The 27,881-nt window shown below is 40.9% G+C and overlaps 1 protein-coding gene across 2 annotated transcripts; it reads right to left on the bottom strand.

Moving 5' to 3' along the window:
• Positions 1-638: 638 nt before the first annotated feature.
• Positions 639-21,412, bottom strand: LOC149829546 (embryogenesis-associated protein EMB8-like). Of its 2 annotated transcripts, XR_016433722.1 has the most exons (9): positions 20,998-21,412; positions 19,930-20,058; positions 18,860-18,991; positions 11,031-11,173; positions 10,848-10,945; positions 10,667-10,761; positions 10,522-10,575; positions 8,686-8,906; positions 1,019-1,154 (listed from the first exon to the last, which is right to left on the bottom strand). XR_016433722.1 is itself a non-coding variant. In XM_090016017.1 (8 exons), the coding sequence occupies exons 1-8, from the start codon at positions 21,385-21,387 to the stop codon at positions 957-959; spliced, it is 1,239 nt and encodes a 412-aa protein (XP_089872143.1). In that variant the 5' UTR covers positions 21,388-21,412; the 3' UTR covers positions 639-956. The 2 variants fall into 2 exon arrangements, 1 of the variants encoding a protein (XP_089872143.1); XM_090016017.1 differs by lacking the exon at positions 8,686-8,906 and having other exon boundaries at positions 639-1,154.
• Between the last annotated feature and the right edge of the window lie 6,469 nt (positions 21,413-27,881).

Genomic DNA, 27,881 nt, shown 5'->3' with positions numbered 1-27,881 from the left:
CCACTTTCTAGTTTTAAGATAGAGTGAGAAGGTTTTTTTTTTTTTGAAAGGCAAGATGGGGTTAGGCAGACCCGTACCAGATCTCTTAAGCCCCATGCGGCAGAGGGATTCGAACCTGGGCCTTCAGCTTGGCACAGGACCCTGCTTACCACATGGGATACCACCTAGGTGGTGAAGATAGAGTGAGAAGTTACATGTCCAATAAACCAAAAAACATGATTAAAGATAAAATTGTAAAATATGTAGTACAGTGGCTTTTGAGAAAGTGAAGTTAGAGATTGAGGTTAAATTCAAAATTGATGTTATGTATATTGGGACCCAATTAAGTAGAGTGAAAAATTGTTTCTCCATAACATGGGTTATACGTGTGGAAAGTGAGATCCAAAAAAAGGTGTTAAATTCGAGGTAAAATCATAGATAGTGGCAAGTGGAATTCATGGCTGGACATGGGGCTTTTGAGAATGGAACCCCCTTAAAAAATGTCACATTAAGTCTACTAAGCAAAGTTACAAAAAATAAGTTTGAACACCGAAAAATAAGTGGCAAGTGTGTTTATGAACGACAAGGTTTTTTTTCGGCGATGGAACCAACTTGATTTGAAGTGAGAAAAACACCTAGTAAGAGCATTATCAAAGACATACCAATAAATGAAGGGTGTTCGTTATGTTGCAGTGTTCCTTTAACATTGAGTCTCATGTAGTTCTCCAATAAATAAATTACAAGAAAATGCTGTTGAATAATCTGTTTTTCATGTCACATAATGAAAATGATACAACACTGGAGACTTATGTGGGAAATCTGCTCACAAAGAAACTACAAAATATTTAGGGATTGAATGTAAGGCGCTCAATATAGGCCAACATGCATCACTAAAAAACAATCAGCCAGTACTGAAAGTTGGATGGTGCTCAGATGAATCAGCATTCAGTGTCAATGGTGTATGGAAAACAACCGACTCAAGCCATCAATTCTGAAGAAGCCTTTTGTTCTGATTTAGGAAGGGAGCTTGCCTCACTTTTATTCTTCTGAAGATGATCAAAGAACTCCATAACAACATGATCTGCCCAGGGACATCCAAAGGGAGCTTCATCTCCAGCAACCCAACCTAGATGCCCACCTTTTGGAGTAACTATCAATAAGCAGTGAGGGTTATCCTGGGATAAGTTTTAGCTTTCTAAATTAGCATTTGATATATCTCATTTGTACAAGTAAAAATCATAAAATAGAAAGAAAGATGAAAATCAATAGATTGTATCTAGATAAAGGAAAAGAAAATTAAAGGCAGTCAAAGAGCAAGAAACAGGGTTCAGTCCTGAAAACAAGAAACCAACCATCAAACCAAAGACCAGCATCGTACATCTAGTAAATCAACCAGTGAGATATCAAGCAATCATCTTCTTTAGTATTTTGTTTTTAAAAACGTTTCCAAATTGTAGATCAGAGTCTCAGACACAAGAATACTTCAGATTGCAGGTAAACTAAGCAGAGTTCCACCATCTTCAACTGAGGACTCCTGGGGTTTGAATCCAATTACTGTTATCCCTAGATTAGCTATCAAAAAAGACAAAAAAGAGCAAAAGCCTAGTTAACTTTCTCTTACCTCTCTGAATACAAGAGAGTGTTATAGGAATTGTTAACATGTCGTTCTCACGCAGCAAAATTCAAAGATAAAGTATTAAACAAAGAATATTGCCACTTATAAGTGAACAGTTTAAGAGTGTGCATTACAAATCTCCAAAACCAGTTAGCAGTTATCTTTTTGAGACTTTGGACATGCAGCAGAAAAGGTTGAAATAACATATTAGTAAACCACATAAAAATTATACAAAATGTGTTTTGCAACTCCAAGATCAATAGGAATAGTAGAGACATTAAAACAGAATAAATTGGACTATATCATTCTCATTGGGTACAGTGCCCATCGGAATGATATCTAAAGATATGGACAATTAACAGTATGGTTCTGATGGCAGTACTTTAGAACCGAAGAAAGTATAATATGTCATTCCCACTTAATTACAATTAATGGCTGCTGGAATACAATTATACAGTATTATCTTGTAGCTCCGAGTTACATGACTAAGATTCCATGCAGAGATAGTCAAATAAAGAGATAATGAGAGAAGTTCATGTTGCCAACAAGTTTACTAGATCATGCAAACTCCAGCTTATAGTAGCTAGAAGAATATTTGGAGCAGATTAAGGAGCATCAGATTATTAGTTGTTTTATGCATAGAACATGATCTAAAAAAGGGAGCCACTAAACCCCTGGTCTTAATGGACTACAAAATCGAAGAGGAACTTCACGTTTGATTGATTCCAGAACCCCAACCAAATGTTTTTCATTGTCAGCATAATAAAACATAAGATTAGCAGTACAGCCTCTAACAGGGAACCTTTTGCGTACACAAAATTTGTCCTCTACTGAGGTCATGGATTCCTAGTGTTCTTTTTTTCGTTTTTGGATAGGAAAGCAGGGGTTACGCAGGCCTCTATCAGTTCATTAACCAAAAAACAAAATTACACCATCTTCCTAGAAGGAAGCTAATCCAGAGAATACAAAGGACTATTCTCAAGAGATAACCACCAACCTGAGCATTGAATCATGCCCCGTAAAAGACATGGATCCATAACCCGAATAAAAAGAAAATTACCTTTTATATGGACAATTCCACTAGTGTGATCTTCCGTAGTGATAGCATTACATCCTATGGAATACTTAGAGGAAGGCCCATGGATACCAAAAATAGAGATGATGCTCAAATAAAGTTCCCATGATTGCCATAACATTATATTGCTGTGTCAATGCATTCATTATATTCTCCTATATGATAGTTATATTATCTTCGATCACACAATTTCAATCATCCCAAAAATATAATATAGAGAACTTCCAAGCAGCTATGCAATAATTTAAATTGTTCCTTTATCAAGGCTAAGTTATCAACCTATTGCTCCCTCTCATGAATTACTTAATGTTAGTAACTATGACAAGCTTCATCTGCTCATTATTAAATCCTCCCACCCAAAGGAAACTGTAAAAAGGCAGGCCAAGCAATAACACCAGAGCTTGGGGCCACATATTTCAAACAACACCATTGTTCCACTTGTCAGAAACCAAAATATCTGAGATAATCTTATCAGATTTTATATCTGGTACAGCATCTACAGGAAACAGGGCGAGAGAGAGAGAGAGAGAAAGAGAGAACAATGGCTGGGGCGGCTTACTATAGCTCGACCTCCAAGCCCTAACCATTTTATATATGAAGCAGCTATACAACTATCCTTGTAATATCAGAGATATTACAAGGATGCCATTAATGAGAGAAATACAGCATGTGTTTCATTAACATACCATGCGTATGGATCTGGATCCAGATCCATACGCAAGCTATATTTTAACACCCTCCCTCAAGTTGTACGTGATTTTGGATCATGTACAACTTGCTCTTCAATAGCCAAAATTGACGTCTCGTTAACCCCTTGGTAAACAAGTCTCTCACTTGATCTTCTGTTCGAACATGACGTAGTTCTATCTCCTTCATCTCGACTTTCTGCCGTATGAAATGTTGATCAATCTCAATGTGCTTCGTTCTACTATGTTGGATAGGATTACATGCAATGTTTATTGCGCTTTGATTGTCACATAGAAGAAAAGATCGAATAATTGTCTCCCCAAGATCACTCAATAAGTGTCTAATCCATGTGGCTTCTACCGTGCCTGCAACCATCGATCTGTATTCAGCCTCTGTACTCGATCGTGCCACTGCCTTTTGTTTTCTGCTGCTCCAGGACACTAAATTGTGTCCAATATATGCACAATATCCAGAGACAGATCGTCTCTCATCTGGATCCCCTGGCCAATCTGCGTATGTATAAGTGATGAGTTCATGTCCTCTATGCAAATTATCGTTCTTGCGATACACAAGTCTGTCTCCTATAGTTCCTTTTAAATAGCGTAGAATGCGCTTCACAGCTTCCATATGACCCTCCGTTGGAGCATGCATAAACTAGGATACCTGATTGACAGCATAAACTATATCAGGTCTGGTAAAGGTCAAGTACTGTAACATTCCCACGAGACTTCTATACATTGTAGGGTTGACACAAAGATGGTCATCTTCAGAGCTCAGCCTTTGATGTAATACACTAGGAGTACTGACTGGTTTGCAATTCGTCATCCCGGCTCTTTCTAGAAGGTCAAGAGTGTATTTTTGTTGCATGAGTGTCAATGTGTCTTGTTGTCTGTCAACTTCCACACCAAGAAAGTACCTCAACTCCCCTAAATCTTTCATTTTGAAAGTTTTCATTAAAAACTGTTTCACGTCTTGCACATGATTATCTGAACTCTCAGTGATCACAATGTCATCAACATATATAAGAAGAAGTATAACAATGTCTGCCTTTTGGAAAATAAACAGTGAGTGATCCAAAAAGCATCTTCTAAAACCATAACTTTGAATTTGCATAGAGAAACTTTCAAATCAGGAACGGGACGCCTGTTTCAACCCATACAGAGATTTCCTTAGTTTGCACACCCAGGCAGTAGGATCCTTCTCGGCATAACCAGGAGGTTGCTCCATATACACTTCTTCCTTTAAAGTTCCATGCAAAAATGCATTTTTAACATCCATCTGGCTAAGGCTCCAACCTCGATCGACTGCTAGGGATATGATGACACGAATAGTACCCATTTTGACTACCGGACTAAAAGTTTCATCGTAGTCTTCACCATATTGTTGTGTGAATCCTCAAGCAACAAGTCGTGCCTTATATCTGTCAATGCTTCCTTCAGGCTTATACTTTGTTTTATAAACCCATTTTTAGCCAACTACATTCTTTCCTTCTGGCCGAGGGACTATTTCTCAAGTCTGGCATTCATGTAGAGCTTCCATTTCTTCATTCATAGCTTCAGTTCAATGACGGGATTGAATAGCTTGATTAAAACAAGTGGGTTCAACCTGTTTTGTGAGCTGAGACATAAACAGCTGGAAATCAAGAGAGAAGGTCTCATAACTCACCCATCGTTGAATAGGATGCTTAATGCGTGACGGCCTTTGAGCCGGATCATTGGCGATGCTTTCCACATTTCTCGGCTCTGTATTTTTGTCTCGTCTAGTGTATATTTGCCCAGAGAAGCGTTCTACTGGGGGTGGCTCAACTGGAGACTCAACTGAAGATGATTCAACATGTATTTGTGAGTCATTCAACTCCATACTCAAGCCGAAGGAAGGACAATTTGTCTGACAAGTTTCTCCTGTATTAGCAAAAAGATTTGAGCTCATCCATGGATCATATACTTCTAATTCTCGAGATGGCAACGCTGTAGAGTCATTGACCTGAAAATTTTGTTCGTCAAAAACAACATTTTTGGAGGTCCTAATACGTTTTGTAGTAGGATCATAGCATCGATAACCTTTGTATTCATCTGCATACCCAACAAATCTGCACTTGACAGCCTTGTCCTGAAACTTATTTCGCAGATGAATCAACATGTACATAACATACACAACCAAAAACACGCAGCTCATCGTAAGAGGGATGATGCCCGAATAAAGTATAATAGGGAGATTTCCGATCCAAAAGTGCCATAGAAAGATGATTTATGATATGAACAGATGTGTGAAAAACTTCTGTTCAGAGACTAACAGGCACATTGCTATCATGTAACATGCTCATCGCGCTCTCAACAATATGCCTGTGTTTCCTCTTTGCAACCCCATTTTGTTAAGGAGTATGAGGGCAAAAAACCTGTCAACTTATTCCTTTATCCCGAAGAAAGGCAATAAACTCGTTCGATGAATACTCTCCTCCACCATCACATTGTAAATGCACAATATCACAAGCAAACTTTGTTTTGACAATCGAATGGAATTCTCGAAATATTTGAAAAACTTCATGCTTGTGTTTTAAGAAATATATCCAAGTATAACGGGAATAGGAATCAATAAGGATAACATAGTAACGACTGCCAGAAAGAGAAGGAATAGGTGCGGGTCCCCAAACATCAGAACAAATAATCTCAAATGGCTTTGAAGCTCTTTTATTTATAATATGAAAAGGAAGAACATGACTTTTGCAGAGTTCGCATGAAGAACATTTATTATTATTATCAGAAAATGAACATAAACTAGACTCTGGAAGGAGACCATCAGATACAAGATTTTCAACGAAACCTCGACTACAATGTCCCAAACGACTATGCCAAATATCTGGCTTATTACAATGAGATGAATTAAAAACTTCCAATAAAGGAAAAAACAAAGACTCTGAAGGCGAAGACACTGAAGAATGCTTGGACGACTTCAACTGGAGGACTGGGACTGAAGACGAAGACACTGAAGGAATCTCCTTGAAGACGTACATGTTTCCTTGTCGCTCCCCCTTAACGAACGTCTCCTTCGTTCGTAGATCCTTAACATAAACAGAAGAGGGAGTAAATTCGACGGAAGAATTCATATCATCAACAAGTTTAGCTACAGAAACAATGTTCTTTTTAATATTAGGAGCAAGAAGGACATTGGACAAGTGAAGTGAGGACTTTGACATAGGGATATGTGCATTGCCAGTATGACTAATGGAGTGATAAGTTCCATTTCCCGTAACTATACTACCTTTTTCAAAGTAAGGCAATAAGTGAGATAACTTACCTGCATTACTCGTAACATATGTGGCGGCACCTGAATCAACATACCATTCGCCTTGTTCATTTTGCTTGATCGTCATCTGTGACAATGCTGATAACAAAAGTTGTTGCACATCTGTGGATGGCCCTTTGTGTCCACAGCAGTAGCAGATTTATTTTCAATTTTGTTTATTTTTCCTCTATTCTGTAGATTAAACCAATAATCAGCTTTCACATGTCCTCTTTTGTTGCATAAGAAACAAGTGGGCACTCTCCTCTGATTCCCTGTATTAAAACCCCCTGAAATATTAGGTGTAGGCAAGATACCACGTCCTCCTTGCCCAAAACGTTCGCGGCCTCTGCCTCCTTGAGGCCCTCCATTCCATCGTCCAAAACCTACAGAAGTGTCCATGGCCAAAACTGAATGAGGACGAGCTGATTCATTTCCTTCTGCCCTTTGCTTCATAATCATCTCATGCTGGAGAAGTTTCGCTTGGAGGTCGTCAAAAGTGGGCAAGTGAGGAAGGCATGATAAAGCTGTGGTAAACATGTCAAAGTCAGGACCCAATCCATTGAGAAGTTGTTGAACTTTATCTTTATCTGCAATAGCACTTCCAACAACAGCCAATTGATCAGTAATACTCTTCAAGCGGCCTATGTATTCCATGACTGTCATGGAGCCTTTCTTCAAACTTTGAAATTCATTTTTCAAGAACATAACTCGGGATTCTGATATCTGAGAGTAAGTCTGTGACAGCTTACTCCACAGATCCGCCGCAGTGCAATCATCTAAAAGAGTAACCAACACTTCTTGAGAGAGTGTTGACGTAATATAAGCAACCAAAGACTGATCCCGCTTCCTCCAAACTGTATACTCTGGATTCTTAATGGAAATGGTAATTGTGTCACCTTTCTCATCCTTGGTTTCCTGCAAAATAAGCCGTGGTGGTATAGGAACTAAATCATCCAAATGTTCATCGAGATCCTGACTCCGTATAAAAGGAAGGATTTGCCTTTTCCAGGTCAAAAAATTAGAATGAGTAAGTTTTTCTGTAACAAGCTGACTCAAGAAATTGGCAGAGGGACTGGATGGTGAAGACGAAGAGTAATCCATATCAGTGGAATAATGAATAAGCAAACAAGATGAATGAAAAGAAATAAACAGATTTGAGATCACTTAATCAATCAGTAAAACTGTAATAAGGCATATACCTGTACGACCAAAAGTGCTGCACAAAGAACACTAAAACAGCAATGAAGGAAAGGAATGGAAACTTGTGGAATCAACACTGGTTTGAAATAAAAAGAGAAACAGCAGTCGGTGATGTTTTAAAAAAAATTGGAACCAACACAGACGATAGAGTAACAAAAAAGAGAGAACTTGGGATGAACACAGTCGATGAGCTGCTGTTCACGATCTGCGTTCTCGATGAACACAGTCGATGAGCACGCTGTTCACGCTGAAAGGAAAAGAAAAGTACCAACTTTCAGAAGGGGAGATTTCAGAGGATGAGATTTTAAAGGCTGTTGTTCTCGATTTATTGTTCCAGAGCTTCTTCACGCACAGGATGGCCTGTGCTCTGATACCATATCAGATTTTATATTTGGTACAGCATCTACAGGAAACAGGGCGCGCGCGCGCGCGAGAGAGAGAGAGAGAGAGAGAAAGAGAGAACAATGGCTGGGGCGGCTTACGATAGCTCGACCTCCAAGCCCTAACCATTTTATATATGAAGCAGCTATACAACTATCCTTGTAATATCAGAGATATTACAAGGATGCCATTAATGAGAGAAATACAGCATGTGTTTCATTAACATACCATGTGTATGGATCTGGATCCAGATCCATACGCAAGCTATATTTTAACAAATCTGACTTCAAATCCCTCAAAAAAGAAAATCTCCTCTGCTTTTACAGATCTACTAGCTGCAACAATCGTCTCACACCTTTAAGCAAGCTTCATCTGATGACTATTAAATCCTTCCACCCAAGAGGAACTAAAAAAGAGCCAGACCAAACAATAAAAACAAAGCTTGGTGCCACATCAGGCACCATACCTCTATTTCTCAAGCAACACCACTGTTCCACTTCTCAGAAACAAAAGTATATGAGATAATCCGACTTCAAGTCCATCCAAAAAGATACCATATTCTGCTTTTACAGATCTACCAGCTGCAACAATCATCCCACACCTTTAAGCAAGTATAATTCAAGCATGAAAAGGACTCCTATGATCCACTTGCAACTGTTTCCTTCTAAGAATACTGGAAATGTAATCCTGCAGCATAAAAAACCTTACAAGAGAACTTGATGTATAGTCTTAACTGCAAAAGTTTCATATTTAATCAACAAAATAAAATATGCATATGTGTGTCCATGCGTATATGTAGGATAAATAAATAATATTTTGTAGCAAAAAATATCTATTTCAATAAAGAAAAACACCTACCCAATCAGCAGGGCTGGTAGACGAGCATAATGAACCGAACAGAGGATGTTCAAGCTTGGCTCATTCTGGTGGCAAACCAAGCAAGCTTAAGCTCATGGCAAAGCCACATTAGATGAGCCGAGCTCAAGCTGGCTTGTCAACAAAATAATATTATTTTAAGTCTAAAACTAATAGAAAATTAGAAATTGAACTCTAAACTTACTAAGCCAAGCTCAAACTAGTTCATATACAACTAAATGCATTGTTTCAAAGCTGTAAGCAATAGAAATTGAACCCTAAACTTATTTCTTGCAAGCCAAACACTTCAACCAGATACACTTTATGACATAAAATATATGTAAAATAATATATTAACAGTTAAAGAGTCTATACAAGCCAAACATTTGTTGTTCATGTTCGACTTGCCGAGCCTAATTCACAAGTTCCAACAAGATCTTTAAGAGATGAGCCACAAGCAGCTCATCTCGTTTCCCAGCCCTACCGATCAGTACCCAGATGATCTATTTGAATTCATGAAGAGGGAAGAAAGACTGTAATAGGCTTGTTCTAAGTATCCACATACTCACATTGGTGTGCGAGTCTGAACACACACCAACACTGTGTGTGTCTGCATGTCTGTGCAAACATACCCATGTGTGCTTGTGCATATAGTGTCCCAAATCAATCTCACAATATTATCAACAATGGTTTTTTATTGGAAAATTCCATGTCTTTTTAAATAAAAATGATAATTTTATGTTTCGAAAAATGAATTTCTTAAAAAAAAATACAAGAATAACATTATTTTGTAATAATTCAATTTACTACAAAATTTTGATCATTTTGTTTTCGAAACAATCCTCCACAAATGTGATTAATGTAAAATAACACCAACATTTGTGACTAAACAATTGTGCACACAAAAGAGAGAGAGAGAGAGAAATAGAGAGTTGGGTACAAAATCTAGTATTAAACTATGGCCCAATAGCTCCATCTCCAATGAATTTTTCAACCAGAGCCAGGACCAGGTGGTGGATATTCTAAACAAACATCTGCCAAGTTTTGTCGTTCAAGCTGGCATCAGACATACTGCAAAGTGCATGTATTTCCAATGCCGCTAAAAACAATGTTAAGTTTACTTAGGTTCTGAGCACCTAAAGTGCAATGTCACAGGTTTCTGGCACAATTCAGACCAAAACTTGGTAGATTGTATGAAGCATTGCCTAGGAAATGCAGTCTCCTCGAGACCAAAAAATTGTTAGGAGATTAGTCTCTCTCTCTCTCTCTCTCTCTCTCTCTCTCTCTCTCTCTCTCTCTCTCTCTCTCTCTCTCTCTCTCTCTCTCTCTCTCCATATATGTGTCTGTGCGTAGTGCAAAGACAGTGATCACATCAGAGTTTATCCAAAAATTAGTCATTAATAAACCAATAGGTTTCAGGCTACATGACAAAAGGTAAATAGCATACTTGTATTTCCTCACGAGGTATGCCCCTAGAAGGTGCAATTGGATCATTAGCAGCCTGCATTCACAGATGAAAGGAAGCTAGTAACGATGTTGTGCATAAGAACTGTGATACAGTGCATCCAATCTTGATGAAACATAAGAACTACCTGGATGCACAACAAAGGTGTGCGGACATGTATTATGGAATGTGAGCTGCTTGCATCAAAATAATAATCATCCACAGACTTGTAACCAAAAGAAACTGCAAGTGACTGAAAGCACTCTCAGAATTCAGATAAAATATATTTTTGTAAAAGAAAAAGGAATTAGCTTAGAGATGAAACAAACCACGTGTTAATCCTTCATCAAACTCCCTAACAGACATAGCATTAGATGCTAATTGAATATTATACTCCCCTCCTATGCCTTCAAATAACAGGGCATGCCTGATAAGACAAAGCCCGTTAAAAAAAATTACTCATGATCTTTTTAGAATTCATATCAAGGTCAAAATCTTCTCATGAGAATTACTTCTTGAAATTTCTGCAGAGTGCTCTTGCAAGAGCTTTGTCATATATCACATTAAATCCCTTGTGAAAATCTTCATCAGCAATAACCAAGTCAAAAGGATTGCACAAAGATGCTGCTCCAGCAAGAGAACAGTTATGAGCTTCCTGCAACTCAGTCAGAGAAAGAGCTCAGAAAAGGACAGATAAAATAATAGCAAGCAGATAGGAATAAGCAATGATGCAGACTCCAGCAAATTCAATTACTAGTACAGCTGTGGAAGAAAACCCAAGTGCACATGGTGAAATTAAATCATGAGAGAGAGAGCACAATCACAAGGCCACTAATGGGCTGAGCACCAGCCACAATGGGAAAACACAAGAGCTCAATAGAGTGCACACGTACAAGCCTCTAAGGGCTGAACACAATATAAAAAATATAATTTTATTAACACAAAATACTTAAGAAAAGCATATCTTACATGAGGGGGAAGATCCCCTATATATACACAAAAAGAGGGAAAGAGGGAGCTCAACTAGCTGTTGGGCTAGTCCAATGGCAAGCAGCCCAATGGCTAGAAATAGAAGGACAAAAATGCCCTTGATGGCATTTTTATCTTAAAATACATAAAACATAAAATAAAAGAAAATAAGAAAGAAAAAAATACATATATGATCCTAAAATACATTCTAAAAGAGAAATATATATATATGAAAATGAAGAATAAATATATAACAACATATATTTAACACCTCCCCCCAACGCGGCGAAGGTAATGCTTTGGTAAAGAAGTCAACAAGTCAGAATTTTGATGTCACATATTAGAGCTCTATGGTTCCTTTAAGGAATTCCTCATGAATGTAGTGATAATCAATCTTTATATTCTTTGTGCGCTCGTGAAATGCGTGATTACTCGCAATCTATGTCACATGAGTGTGGGTACGGGTATGGGTGCGACATGGGTGCGGAGCAATTTCAAAAATTTTGGACACGGGGACATGGCTATATATATATATAATAAGATCTGACTCTGATACCGTCTTGGATCTGGGTCGGGTCCGGATCCGAACCCGACCCAAGTCCAAATTAATTTTAATAAATGGACAAAAATACATTCGGTCAAAGTTGACCGAGTCCAAAATGTGGACGGACTCAGCCCCGGTGCGTTGACCGAGTCCAACACTTACTTGACTGTGTCCTCCCCGTGTTCGAAGTCGCACCCGTGTCGGGGCGTGTCGACGCGGGTGCGTTGACCTTTTAGCCGAGTCCGTGTGATTTAGCTCGCAATATAAATCATATTTCTGTTGTCACAAAACATCTTTGATGGAGTAGTGATGTTGACATATATCCTTCAATAGGCTTCTTAGCCAAACAATCTCCGTGATAGTGGTTGTCATTGCTCGATACTTTGCTTCGGTGGAAGAAAGTCACACCTTTTATTGCTTCTTGTACCTCTAAGAGATGAACGAATCGCCAAGAAAAATACAATAACCTTTAGTAGAAATATGATCATTAGGATTGTCTCCCCAATTTGAATCAATATAAGCAATTAAATTTAAAGATGATGAAGAAGATAAGAAAAAACCTTTAGTTATGGTGCCCTTCAAATATCTGATGATTCTCATACCAGCAGCCATATGAACCGAGGTGGGGCATGTTGGAACTAGCTCGCATTATAGACTGCATATGCTATGTCAGGTCGAGTGATAGACAAATATGTAAGAAATCCAATTAGTTGCCTAAAAGACGTGAAATCCTTTAAGAGAGTTCCATCATTTGTCCTCATTTTATCATTGATGACTTCGAGAGTATCGACAACCTTTTCATCTGTCAACCTAATCTTAGCAACAATCGCGGATGCCAATTTCATTTGAGACAAAACATATCCACGAAGGGAGTACGCAATCCCAATATTTAAAAAATACCTTAAAAACCAAGATCAAACATATAAAAAAAATTTAAGAATATTTTTAATAAATTTACCTTATTTTTTATTACTACAAGTAATAATCATATCATCTACATATAAAAGTAGGATAACGATTCATGTTCCTGCATTCTTGACAAAGAGAGCAATGTTAGTATAACAAGATATAAAGCCAAGATCAATCATGACTTTGCTAAAACGGTCATACCAGGCCATAAGAGTTTGTTTAAGACCATGTCAAGCTTTACCTTCCTCAACATCAAGCCTGGGTGGAGGGAGGATTCATGTACACTTCTTCACTAAGATCTCCATTAAGAAAAACATTATTGGTATCTAATTGGTAAATCGACTATTTTTTAATAGAGGCTATGGCTACGAGAGTCCTAACACTTGTCATTCTAGTCAATGTTATAAGTATCGTAATGTATTATAAAACACGGTAAGATACATATCATAACTATGGGCAAATTGATACGTTACACACTTGTATTGTGATACGAGTATATCATAGCCGAATTGAGTGTATCATACGATACACTTTCTGTAAAACCCCAAAAAAAAAAAGAATTTGGTTTGGATCCGGATCCAGACCCGAAGACCCCCCCCCCCCCGGTGCCTTTATAAACACCCCCGCAGGGGGGGTTCTTTAAAGTGGAAACGCAGAGCCCCCTGTGCAAACCCGAGCGACACCGACCCCCGAACCTCGTCGGTGCACCGACATGCCTCACCGAAGCCCCTCCTCACGCCAACGGTAGCCTTCCCCTTCTCCCTGCATTGCTCTCCCCTATGCATAGCTCCCCTTGAGTCCTGACCCTCGCCTGAGTTGCATCGCCAACCCGAGCCCTCTTTACGCCGGCCACCCTCCCGCCTCCCTGCTCACCTTTGTCGGAGGTCCTGCTCGACACCACAACCCCTCCCACCGGGATACCTGTGCTCTCTCTCTCTTTTCGCAGCCCCCTGCAAAACCCTCTTTGACTCCTCTCCTTGAGCACCTCCGAACCCCGACCCTCTAGCCGGCAGGACCTGACCCGCCCCCGTCGCCAAAGGCCGTGCTCTGTGCTCTCCCCCTGCGCGACCTTTCGCCTTTCCCATGGGTTCCCCTCCGATCGTCGAGCTCCCCTTTTGCTGGAGTTGTCACCGAAGGTACTCCCTCCCTCAAGTACGCAGCTCCAACCCTCTCTCTCTCTCTCTTTATCTCTCTCTTTCGCTCGAGTCGGCCGGCAGGAGGCGTTGCCCCTCCTGCCATCGTCGGTCTTTTCGACCAACTGGCAGGGGGCGACGCCCCCTACCTTTCCCCATTCTCTCTGTTTGCTCGGGCAGGAGCATTGACGCTGCTGCCCTCCCCCTCATCTCTCAAGAGGCTTGTGCAGGAGCGCCAATGCTCCTGCCCTCCCCCTGGTCTCTCTAGTTTTGCCAGGAGGGAGGGTGCCGAGCACCCCCTTCTTTCCCTCTCTCAATCTGCTCTTTTCGACAGGGGAGGGGTGTCTCCCTGTTATAGTAGGGGAGGGCGGTGCCCTCCCTGCCCTCTCCTTTCGATAGGGGAGGGGTGTAGCCCTTCCCTACCTCCCTGTTGCGGCAGAGGAGGGCGATGGCCTCTCTTTTCGACAGGGGAGTTATCTCCCTGTTTCAGCAAGGGAGGGTGAGGCCCTCCCCGCTCTCTCTCTCTCTATTTGGGTGGGGCTGGGCTCGGCCGAGCCCAACCCACTATACTTCTCTCTCTCTGTTTGGGGGATGGGGTCGGGCTCGACCTGGTTGTCGAGCCCACCCCAGCCCCTTGTGCATACCGGGTGGGACCGGGCTCGGCCTGGTTGTCGAGCCCACCCCATCCCTTGTGTTTTCAGGTTGAGGTCGGGCTCGGCCTGGTGGCCGACCCCACCCCCGCCCCCTTTACGTTTCAAGGTTGGGGCCTAGCAAGCTCACTCGTCCGAGTGAGTTCAGTCCCCTCCTTCTCCCTGTTCAGCGCAGCCCTGCCCTATTCGGGGTCTCGACCCCCTGTTTGTTCCGAGCATGTGTATGTGGATTAAATTCTCACCTTTTACTTTCCGCAGCTAGCGCAATGGATCCCACTCACGCCCCAAGGCCTGAGTCCTTCGTCACACTCGGAGGCGTTCGAAACCCTGAGACTCCTCAAGGTAGGGGAAAGTTGAGCAAAAGGACAATGGACGAACTAAATTAAGCAATTAATACTAAAATGGAAAAATAACAAAAATATATGTATGTATGCTTTTAACTCAAGGATGTGGTTTCGCGATCCTTGTCCTTTCCTTTCTATCATTTACTACTTTCTGTCTTTACTTTGCCACCGCGCTTTAGTACACAGGCTCTTTGCTTTCGCATTTACTGTTTTTTGTCTTTATTTTGTCGTCGCACTTTAGTGCACAGGTTCTTTGATTTCGTATTTATTGCTTTTGTCTTTACTTTGCCGGCGTGTTTTAGTGCAAAGGCTTTTCGCATTTACTGCTTTTGTCTTTACTTTGCCGCCACGCTTTAGTGCACAGGCTTTTGATTTCCCGTTTACTGCTTTTGTCTTTACTTTGCCGCCACACTTTATTGCACAGGCTTTTACTTTCGCATTTATTGCTTCTGTCTTTACCTTGTCGCCCCACTAAGTGCACAGGCTTGCAATTTGATACATATGATTACATAAATGCAACCTCGCAGGGCGCGCAAGAGCGTATACCATTTTCGCTTTTCTTGAAAAGATGCGAATTTGCATAAGGACGCTACAATGTCGAGAAGAGGATTCCTTGCACGGATTTCAGCTTCTCGAGTACGCAATCTTGCAAAGCAAAGCTTGAAAGTAATATTTGCAACTAGATTTTCCCAAGTCGGTGCATTTGAGAGAAGTATTTCAAATCCATGGCTATCTTATATCATGCAAGTGTATTTCTGTTTCGAAAGACTAAACATGTCAAATGTAAACTAAAATGATTACATCATTTCTTTCACAACACATTAAAGTTAGGGTTTCTTTCCGAGAAACCTATACCCCTCTCATTGTAGCCGTACTTTTAGACAAGCACGGCATGTTAGCATTACGATGATTAGATGAGAGGTTTATGGTAACCTCGCAACGTGTAAAGGCACAATGATGAAATGGAAATCACATAAATGTTATGTTTCGCCTTCACAGGCAAAATGCTTAAGTAGGTTTGAAAGATCAAAGCATGCAGAATGGGTCTTTCGTTAAATAAAACCTGACGCACCCATTTGCCCCGTTGTTTTCTGTCAAGGGAGAGGATGGCATGGTACAAAAACTCTGATGGAAAGGTTGTTAACAACCACCCCTCGGTCAAATGACTTGGTGTCCCCCGTCATCGGAGTTAGGGGATGAGACTACCGAAAATTATCCTAGGTGGTAGATCCCATAGACTTCTGCAGAAGTTAGATGCATCCCTTGCTACATATGCCTTTGAAAAATTCCCTCTCGGTCACTGGTCGTCCCCTTAGAAGCGGACTCAGCGAACTACCCGGGATATCTAAAATACATGGCATAATAAACCCCCGGATTAGTCTCTGTTATTTCTACGATTCTCGTCTGTGCGTACCTGCAGGTCAGCAAATATCGAAACAAAGTTATCATGTTCACAATACTTGTTGATTCTGTATTTTGAGTTAATTAACTGTTTATCACGTGTGTTAATTTACTATTTATTACTGGTGTTAATCAACTACTCATACTAGATATAGCTTATTACTTGTGTAAATCAATTGATCATGCTAGATTTAACTTATTACTTGTTAAAACTGCCTGTCATGTAAGAATAAAATGCATATACTTAATTTTGATCTTTATTGTCTTACCTATGCACCAACCAGATTTTCATGAAACTGACCTATCTTATGGGTACAGGTGATGTTTAGGTCGATACAACAAGCGATGGCACAATGACGTGATGATATCAAGATAAGACATTTTCCCTAACGTTTCGCTCCCGAGGACATTTTTGTAATTTTGCATAAGGGTTTCCTTGAAAAACTCTCTTTTGTATTAACTCTAAATTATTAAAACTGCATTTCTCTTTAATCTATTTGATTTTGAATGTACGGAGTTTTCAAATCCGTTGTATACCGTAAAGGTTTCGCAAGTAATGCGCTCAAGGCCTGTTGACTTGTTATTTCAAAAATATCATTTTCCGTTGAATTACTATTTAAAACTCTGATAAAGGAATGATTACAAGGTTTTCAAAATTTTCCTAAAAGTTACAAGTTTGGGATTTTTGAGGCGTTACACTTTCGACACACTTTGAAATGGGCCGAATCATATTTTTATTTTTTTGGTTTGAAAGACCTCTTGAGGGACTTTCTCATTTGTGTAGAGGTTATTAAAGGAGTATTCAAGCATCCTAAGAGTCATGAGAGCTATTTGGAGACTGATTTGTGCGCAAGGAAGAGGATTTTTGCTATTTGCTCAAGTAAAAGTGCATTTCCACCATTTTTTCACTCACGGAAGTGGGTTAAGGTAAAAAAATCCATATTTTTTGCTTATTGGGTTTTTTTTTAAGATGGCATCAGATGATCTGGCATGGCAATAGAGCACTCAAGTAGTGAGTAAAAATTGATCAAAAATCGAGTGCAACTATTGCCATCATATTATTTCGGGTGGTATCTCTCGGTTTAAGCATCATTTAACTGAGACACATCGCAATGTTGCAGCCTGCTTATCAAGGGATTTGTTGAATGTCGTGAAATGATAATGCCAATAATTACTCATTGATCTGAGAGAAAAAAGACAAAAAAAAGAGATAGTCAAGCAAAAATGGAGTATGTGCATCCCTGGGAAGATGTTTATGACGAAGATGAGCTCTCTACTTTTGATCCTATAGCCCCTAACATAGCATCAAAAGTAGAAAGTTCTTTAGCGAAGGAAAAATGAGTGGTTGGTGCTAGTAGTAGTAGTGTCACAGGTAAAAAAAGAAGAGAATAAGAGAAATAAGAAGAGGTAGAGCTAGAGGCTCTATCAGAAGCTTTTTCCCTCCTAGGAATGCCCCTAGGGTGCAACCCAACATTCGTACTACTATAACTCTTCAACATTTAGTCAAACAGGCGAAAGTCACGATTGATAGATAGTTCTATGATGTATGCATTCCTTTCAATGCAAAAAATTTCTTTCATTTTCAGGCCACGATAGATGCCATAACTAATGTCGGATCATTCAACCTATAGATATGGAGAATAAATATATAACAACATATATTTAACACATTAAACATAAGCCTATAAATATGGAGAAAATATGCATCCAGACAAACACACGTACGCAAAACACATGTGCATGCATATACGGTCACATGCATGCACATGGATGTAAGCAGCGACTTCCATTTCTTTTTCTAGGAAGCTTTGTCGCATGGAAGTAGTATTGGTGCAGCTGGTACGACATGTTTTTCATAAATAGGGACTTTTGAGTACAACTGTGCATGTGTATAGAATTTCACAGAAGATGATGAGAAGAACATAGAAATATAAAACATATATGAAAGTACAAATATAATACAAGATATAAAAAAATCTGTAATGTACATACATGCAGTAATTTAGCATATGTATGTATATGTGACAGAATGGAGTACCCACACCCTGAAGTACTAGTGCTGACACTGGTATGCCAGGAATTTTGAATTACGAATATTACAAAGCAGGAAAGCTACAAAACAATTGGTCACTTCAATGCTTTAGCTTTATAGGCAAGATATATGATCATGCACGCCAAAACCAAGAATCATATATATCACAGCTACAAAATTTCTCAATCGATATCAATAAGAGAAAGTTAGAAAAAAATGGATAATCATAATAGTTGAACATCAAAAAGTTAAGATGCTGAAGTAAAGACTTTGCCAGAAAAAAGAAATCAGCTCGCATGATTTATTTATCAGGTTATCAAAAAGAAAAATAGCCTGAATCTGCCTTAAGGACATGGTACCTGGCCAAGATAACGAACAAGAATATTTGCTCCAAGAGACCAACCAATTGCATACAATTTTGAATATGGAAAACAACAGCCAACATGGTGCACCACTTGACGCAGATCTTCTGTAAATGAAGCTGAATATAACTACATACCAAAAAATAGAAGAAAATACAACTTCAGATAATAATCTGAGGTGCAACTACAACTAACAGCACATCCTCTTATACAGCAAATAGAGAGAAGAAAAGAGTGGCAATGCCAGAAGAAAGCAATTTTCAGATGCTTTATGACTTTAAAGAATATGATATAACAAAAGGGCAAATAATCAAAATACTGCAGTACACTTAAAGCAGTGTACTAGCCCACAATAGAATGACAAAGAAAACCAAATGATTATGACAATGGTTGGTGGTAAGTGAGTGGAAAGGAAAGCTAAGAATGATGGTGGTGGTCAAGGTTGAACCGTTGTGAACGGTGGTTGATGATAATGGTAGTAGTCATCATGAAGGCGATCGTCCGTAATCATGTTATTGTTGATGGTGAGTTGACTTCTTATATAGTGTTGATGAATGATGACAATGCTACAAAGAAGAAAGTATGTGATTCTATAATGATGATATGAGTGGAGCGGGTGATTATAAAGACAATGACGACTATGATTGTGATGATAATCATGAAGAAATTGATGATAATGATGACGGTAATGGTGTAATTGATGTTAATTGCCAATTAATGATGATGGTATGAGCAAAAAGGAGATTATTAATGCTCATGACCATGAAAACAATTGATCACTATGAAGATGGTGGTGTGGATGATAACAATAAGGATAACAAGAAAAGGTAGAAATGATGCTGATGACAAAAGAGTGGGAAAGATTGTTAACTAAAAAATTACAAAGCAATGTTTTAAAAGCAAATTGCATCCATATGCTATTTAATCAATTATATACACAAATAAGTTTCAGAAAATTGATTATGATAAAATTGATCAAAACTAATCTTATAAAACTTCATCCATGCAGAACCTATTTTAGAAAAGCAAGCTCCTTTTTCAATGAAATCTTTCGATCGTTACCACACCTGAGGTGTTGTGACAGGGCTATCCGCACACCCACGGCTATTAAACACCACAACTCGCCATCCATTCTTTCTTGCTCGTACAAGCATGTGCCTAACATACGTGTCTCCACTTCCTCCTGTCAGACCTGGCTGCAAATTTCAGCATTAGATACCACCATGTACATACAACATAAATCCCGAAAGTGGGATAACCAAGGGTAGGATAAGTTGGTTAACGTCATTTTAACCGAAAATACAATTTCCCAACTAATCAAGGTTTCTGTACAAGAGGGTACAGCTGACTCCCTTAAGTCTCAGTTTAGGAGCCGTTGTTGGGAGCGGTGATGACAGGGGTAATGAAATAGGCGGATTTGGCAACAACGTCCTCATGAGGACGTTGTTGTAATCCGCCCATTTATAAGGTCATCGCCCCTCCCAATGCCACTCCGATCTCGGTCTTCCCACCTAAAAACGTGATTCCAATCGATGGAGACAACTGGGATTCCATGAATGCCCAGTCTCCGCTCCCAATGACGGCTCCCAAACAGAGCCTAAATGGTTAGTTATGATGGATAAACACTGACAAAGCTAGAAATAACTAGATCAGATATAAAAGTTTGGCCGTGTTCTTCCAATTTCATTGAGAATCCATGCCGGATGAAGAAGAACACTCACAATTCCAGATTCTGTAGCGATGTTGAAAAATGGTAACATAACAAGTTTTTCCTGATTCTTAGTTTCTTGTCTCTCCGAGACCATGAGAACTTCACAAACACAAAGAAACCATACACCAATCAGACTTGTATAGCTACAACGCAAAGGAAACTACTTCAAATTGCAAGGGCAGAGCAGGGAATTCACTAATTAACAAATTATCCCAAAATCGAGAAGCGACCCAGACTTTCCCGGTTGTACCAAAAAACAGTCAGTTCATACTCCACTTACAAGAAGAAAAATCCATCTCAATTTGCAAAATTTACGTGAAACTGCACAAATGAAAAAACAAATGCAGGAAGCGAAACTACTTAAACAAGAAGAAAAAAGAAAAGGCAAAAGGAAGAGAAACGGAAAAGGATGAAAGCTAATCACCAGAAGAATGATGAGGGGAGCATCGTACGGAAGGCGTTGTTCGTCAGCACCACCCACCGGCCAATCGAGCGCCACGGCGCCGCCGTCGGCCATCCTGAGGCACTCTCTCCGGTACCTGACATTCGGAAGGGACCGGAAGAAGGAGGCGAAAATGGTCTCGACGTGCCGGTTGCTGGTGATCAAGGGGAAGGTCCGGTACGGTTGCCTGAGGGTCTGGAGCGACGGGAGCCGATCTCCGCCGATGATCTCCAGGGTCGGATGGGCCCCCGGCGACGAGGACTCCGAGGGGACGCTAGCCTCGACGCCGGCGGAGGCGTGGGGAAGTAGCCGCGAGAGGAGTTGCCCCGAAGAACGCCTGGGCGCCAGGGAGACACCCGATGGCGCTGACATCTCTCTCTCTCTCGCTCGCTGCGAGACACGCGTTCGACGCCATCTGGGTGTGGTTTTATTGGCGGGAAGGTGTGATTCGCGGCTTTTCCACTCAGCCCACCATTTTAGTTGACTTTACTATCCAATATCTGGGTGTGGTTTTAATAATTTTTAAATAAAAAAAATTTATCAACTCGGTTCGAATCTGAATCGGACGATTTTCTAAACCGATTTGAAAACCAATTTAAGTAAAGTCGATTCAGGTCCAAAACCGATATTGACAACATTGATCCACACCCACAACGAGTAGGTTTATCATTTTTTTCATGGCAATGAACCTGCCAAGGAACGAGGCCCTTAAACCCTTCCTCAAGAGTAAACATCGGGTGGCAGTATAGCCCAATGTTGTTATCCAAAAGCTATTAAGGCGAATCAGAAAAATTTGGATTTGAAGCTGTGTTTTCTTATCTTTTTTTATAGTAAAGCTAGGTTTAGGTAGATCCCTACCCGCTCATTGACAATAAGAGAAAACATTACAAGCCTTGCAATTAGGGATGGCAATTGGGTAGGGTTGGCGGGTTGTCGTGTCAGCATACCTCAACCCGAACCCGACCCGTTTAGTAAACGGGTCCGCTGTGGCAAACACAAACCTGGCCCGTTTAATAAACGGGTAACCCGATACGACCCAGGGTTGCTGGCGGGTCGGGTTGGCAGACGAGTTGGCGGGTTGGAGGGTCGGGTTGGCGGGTTGACCCACCCGCCTAACCCGTTTATTAAACAGGTGAGACGGGTTGGCATACCCCTAACACGAACCCGACCTGTTTAATAAACGGGTTAGGCGGGTCGACCCGTTTATTAAACGGGTTCATTTTTTCCAAACCCGAACCCGCCTAAGAGTCGGGTTGGTGGGTCGTGTCAGGTTTTGAGAGGTTTGTCTTTCCAACATGGATCATCTTCAAGAACAGTCATCCCCACATAAAAGTCTCGAAATACAGTTTTATTCTTTGGGGACACGCAATTTTGAAATATGTAGACCGATACAAAGAGTTGAGGAGTGTTTCATCCTAACCAAATTGCAGCTTAAGCTTTCAATTATAACTTGGTGACTATCATTCAGCTGATCTAAAATTCTGGGCCAAGGATTCCATTCTCTGTTCTCCAGAGGATGAGCATCCGAGTCCGGATCAGGTGCCATATATGGCAGGGGGGGGGGGGGGGGGGATTGCTTACAAAAAAGAGCACATTGACTACTAGGTATGGAAAATCCGAGTTGCTTTAATCGCTCATGTGTGCGTAGTCAATTCTCAACCGCAAGTCAAAGCACTGTGGCAGGACGAGGGGAAAAAAAATTGCACCATATAAACGGAGGCGCAGGAAAAATTTTGTCCTTTATTCTGATTGAAAAGGCGCTGGAAAAAGTCCTTAATCAGATTTTTGTGGTCCCAGGTGTTATGCTAAGTGATTTGTGTAACTGCAGAAGGCAAGCATGTGAACTGAAGAATTGAGGAGCTTGAGGCTTGCATAAGCTGCAGAACTAAGCCGTTCATATATATAAACATAGAGGTTGGTGAATTGCCCATGGGTCACACCAAAAGGTGGTAGACTTGCCATCACCAACTTCCCATTTAGCACCATTCATAATTAGTGGTGAGCAATGGGCTGGGCTCTTAAATTTGGCCTTGATTGGGCCTCTAGCCCGTGTGTATATATATATATATATATGAGAACTGAACATAATAGGCCTCATTTCTTGGCATGCTCGATTTAGTGGGAATCTACTCTTGGATCATGTTTTTTTGACAAAAAAAATATATTTTTATGAGTTGAGAAAAACTAGTACCTTCATAGCAATTGATTTTGGATCAATGAAAAAACATGTATACAAGTCAAATTTGGGGAATCCAAAAGTCGGTTTCTACTAAACAAAACCTATATATCACATTTACGGTATTAAACCTGAGAAAAAAAACTTAAAACTACAATTTTTGAAGGGACCTAACAAAAAAGGAGGCCTAAGGAATGCATCTCTCTCTCTCTCTCTCTCTCTCTCTCTCTCTCTCTCTCTCTCTCTCTCTCTCTCTCTCTATATATATATATATATATATATATATATATAGTAAAATCCGTCGAACAGGTTTTCCTTTGAACATGCTCAAACACACGGCATAATGCCATGCATTCTTCTTGTTTTTGAAAAGAAGATATTTCGGTGGTTTTGAACGGTTGCTAAATGTCATTTTTCTGCCAAAAAATTTAACAGCGGTCAAGACCACCACTAAATCTCTGGAACTTACAAAAAAATGATGAATTGTCATTGTTTGATTGCATGCGATCAACAGCGACTAATATATCTTCAAACACTTTATATATATAGAGAGAGACAGAGAGAGAAATGAGTAGGTGCCTGATCAATTCCAGCCTGACGAGAGCCTAACAAAGCTAGTTGTTGGATCTAGCGTAAAGGGATATTTAAAACCATGTTTACCTACCATGACCCCCTTTCACCATTTTTGTTAAGCTCTCTCCCAACCAAACCCCACTCTACCCCCGACTCTCTCTCACACAGGAAGTAGAGACGTCAGAGACGAACGAAGCTCCCCAAAACCCCAATAGGTTGACACATCTCTCTCTCTCTCTAAAATTCTAATAGGTCAACACATCTTACTGGCGACGTTCCTTCCATGCCCTTCGCTCTAGATCTCAGTTAAGCCTTGCCAGGCCAGGGGAATGGTGGTGTGTTGCTTGTTTCTCCCTGAATTTTCATAAGCGCCTTCACTGCCACAAGTGTGATTCATTTTTTTTATCTCGGTGTCACCCGATTTGGATGCACAGGTGTTTTGCCTTCTCTCCTCTGCTCTCGATGGGGCTGTCTCTTCCTTCCCAAGCCCCCGGGTCGGGGCATTTTCATGCTCGTTGGAGTCATCCTCGACCAATCAGACACCTATCTTTCTCGTCGTGGGTGCAAATCGATGATCTTCAGCGGCCAATGGATCCCTTCCTCGTGGTCAAGATTGGGTTTATCTAGGTCCCGATCCGACCGCCACCCATTGCTAAGGTTGCTCAGTCATCATCTTTGGCTACCCCTGTCTCTTCTTTGATGAAGGATACCCTCATTCTGGCTCGGCTTCTCGATACGTGTGTCTCTCAATCGTCGATTGTTTCATACAGGTTTGGCTTTTTTGACGCTCTTTTCCGAGTCTCTTTGGCGGCTCCTCCAGGTATGCTTGAATGTAGTGAGAAATCAGACCTTCATCATTCAGCGTCGTTGCTCGTGTTTCCTGGTATGGGCTCGCATGCCTATGCCTAGGCCTGCATTGATTTCTCTGATGTAGCTCATAGGGTCAATTTGTCTCCTTGGGACCTGGCACCTTTTTCATCCCTCTCCAGGATGTCGGTCGTTCTGCATGGGGAAGGCCCCATGCAGTCTGACCATTTCAATGATTTCTCTTTTCGAGAGCTGGCGCTTGTTTCTCCTCCTGTGCGGGGCCCTCAGCATGCTTATTCTTATGTGCCTTCATAAGTCTCGTTGGTGACGCCTTCAGGTTTGCTTGCTCGAGGTCAGTCGATCATTTCTTTGCATCCTTGGGAACTAGCATTTTCTTCGACCTTCTCCCTTTCCAGTTGCTGCTCGGTGGCGCAGGTGGACGGTCTTGCTCATGGTGGCCTTAGTTCAATATCTTCCTTCATTATCTTTCTATCCCAGAATTTTGCTTACCCTATTATCCATATTATGGCGATTCATGTTATCTCCAACTAGGCCAGCAACTGCATGGTGATTGACTTTTCGGTTCCTCATCCTCGCCCTTTTTTCCCTCGTGCTTCGGAGGTTATCTCATATTCCTCATGTTCAGTTTTTTCTATTATCATTGGCCCCGGTGGCGGTCTGCCAGGGGGTGTGTCAACTCACTTGCCTTCCTCTCAGATATATCTGCATCCCAGTTCGCACCCCCTGGGTATTGAGATCGGCGACGCTGCTCGACTACTGATATCTCTCTCTTTGCATCTCAGTTGCTAGCTCTATCGGCTGTCATGGATTTAACTATTTTTGCTCTCCATTCTGTTCCCATGGATATCCTTTGCTCGCCACCTTCTGTTTTGTTCGGTTCTTCGTAGGATGACTCTCCCATCGGGAATGTTCAGTGTTCCCTCATTGGCTATCGTAGACGAAGGAGGGTTATCTTTTCAGATTTGGTTTCTCCTGGTTGGTGTCCTCGTAGATCACCCAGGTTGCGGCAGCTATGAGTCTTTTCAGAATTTATGCCATGAAGCTTATTTGTTGGAATATTAGAGGCCTCAATTCTGCCTCCAAGCGCTTATTTTTGGCGAGTTGGATTAGACAGGCTAATCCTGACCTGTTTGTCATTTGTGAAACTAAAATGGATGACATTCCGCTTGCAGTCGCTTCTTCCATTTGGCGAGGTGCGAATTTTTTCTTTAAGCTAGCGGTCAACCATGCTAGTGGTATCCACCTCTTCGGTAAGAAGTCTTTAAATTTATCGCAGCTGGACATGGGTATCTACTCTTTGTCTGTTGCCTTCACCATACAGTTGATTGGTCGGAGAGCAGTGGTGTATGTGGTTTATGGACCCAACCTCGCTAACAGGAGGCCCACGTTTTGAGATAACCTTGATAGGGTGGTTACTTCTAATGATTTGTGTCACCTTATTATGGGTAATTTTAATTGTATGCTTTCTCCTAATGATTTCAATTTTATCGTCCTTCATAATCCCTCTATTCGAGGCTTCCAAGACTTTGTTCACCGACATCTCCTTTATCCTCTTCCTCTTATCGGCGAGCGCTTCTCTTGGTCAAATAGGTGATCGTGCCCATGTTGTCGGGTTCTGGATAGGGTATTTGTCACCCCCCACTTTGTTGGACCTCATCCCTGACATTAAATGTGTCTTGCTTGTGCCTTCTATATCTGACCATGGTCAGCTCATCACTATTTGGGGGGATGGATTCTCTTTCTCCAAGCATTTTTTTTTTTAGCAATAGTGGCTTTAGGAGCCAGATTTCAATTCGGTTATTTCGACATCTTGGTCTAAACCTTCTGTCGAGCACTGGGCTGCTCTTCGGCTTATCAGCAAGCTTTCACGTCTTGCTAAGGATATCACGGCCTAGATCCATAATTGTGATGTTGTGAAATTTCAACATTTAGATGCCTAGGAGCATGAGCTTTCTGAATTGTACCAGTCTATGTCTTCCCCTAACGCTTTTTCTGAACCTCAACTTTTGAGTCTCCAGGCTAGGTCCATTGAGCTATCTATGTTGTTGAATAATTGGATAGTCAGGGATGAAATCCGTTGGAAGCAGCGATCCTAGGTGAATTGGCTCAAAGTCGGTGATGGTAACACTAAATTTTTCACTCCTATGCATCTCACCGCCATCGGAGGAAGGTCATCCCTTCTATCTCCATTGAGGGCATCTCTTTCTCTGATTAGCTTGTCAACTAGGCCATCACGCATTATTTCAAGTCTATTTATGCCTCTTCAGTGGTTGCGGAGGGGAATATTGGGTTTGTCATGCTACGGGTGATCTCTCATGACCAAGCATGTGCTTTATAAAGAAGATTCTCAGATGTTGACATCCTTCGTGCTATCAAGGATCTGTCTGGTTGAAAAGCGCCCAACTTTGATGGGTTTCATGTTGACCTTTTCAAGATTTTCTGGGATTCTGTCAAACCGAACGTGGTTAGCCTCTTCGATGACTTTTATCGCAATTTCAGGCTGCCATACCCTTTTCTTTTAACCATTATTTCGCTTATTCTTAAAGACGTCGACGCTTCAGATATCTCTCGGTTCTGCCTGATCTCGATGACGAGTGCTCTTTACCGTATGATTGCCAAGGTTTTGGCAAACAGGCTGAAATCGGTAGCTCAGCAGATCTTCTCAGACTCTGAGTTTGCCTTCATCCATCATAAGAGAGTTCATCATTCTTTTCTAATGGCAACCGAGGTTGTACACTCTTTGCATCTTTGTGGTCAACCTTCTTTCATTCTTAAATTATATTTTCATAAGACCTTTGATTTTGTTCAATGGCCATTTTTATTTCAAATGTTATCAAACTTCAGGTTTGGTCGTCGATTCTCTGGTTGGGTTAGGGAACTAGTCTCGAATGCCCAGGCTATGTTGAATATCAACAACACTTTTGGGGAACGGTTCAAGCTGGAGCGGGGTCTGCATCAAGGTTGCCCTCTTTCGCCTTTATTGTTCAATGCGGTCGTCGAGGGTCTTGTTGTGCTGCTTAAGTGGGCCACTACCTGTAGTTTCATTGATCCCTTACCGGTCCAGGACTTTCATGCTCATGCGCTTATTTATGTTGATGATATGATCATTTTCGATCGTGCTAGTGTTCAGCAGATGCTTCAGTTCAAGCTCATTCTTCAATTTTTTCTCTCTCTTTCTGGCATTTCTCTCAATGAGCAAAGGTGTTCTCTTTCTATGTTCCATGTCTAGCCCTCTATGTTAGCTGCTGGGATGAAGATTTTTAATTGTGTTATATCTGAGTTGCCTATG

This window comes from Nuphar pumila, chromosome 8 (genome assembly GCF_984573655.1).
Source record: "Nuphar pumila chromosome 8, dmNupPumi1.hap1.1, whole genome shotgun sequence".
Classification (NCBI taxonomy): domain Eukaryota; kingdom Viridiplantae; phylum Streptophyta; class Magnoliopsida; order Nymphaeales; family Nymphaeaceae; genus Nuphar; species Nuphar pumila.
The sequence above is the reverse complement of the archived record's forward strand: the minus strand, read 5'-3'. Positions and strand labels throughout refer to the sequence as shown.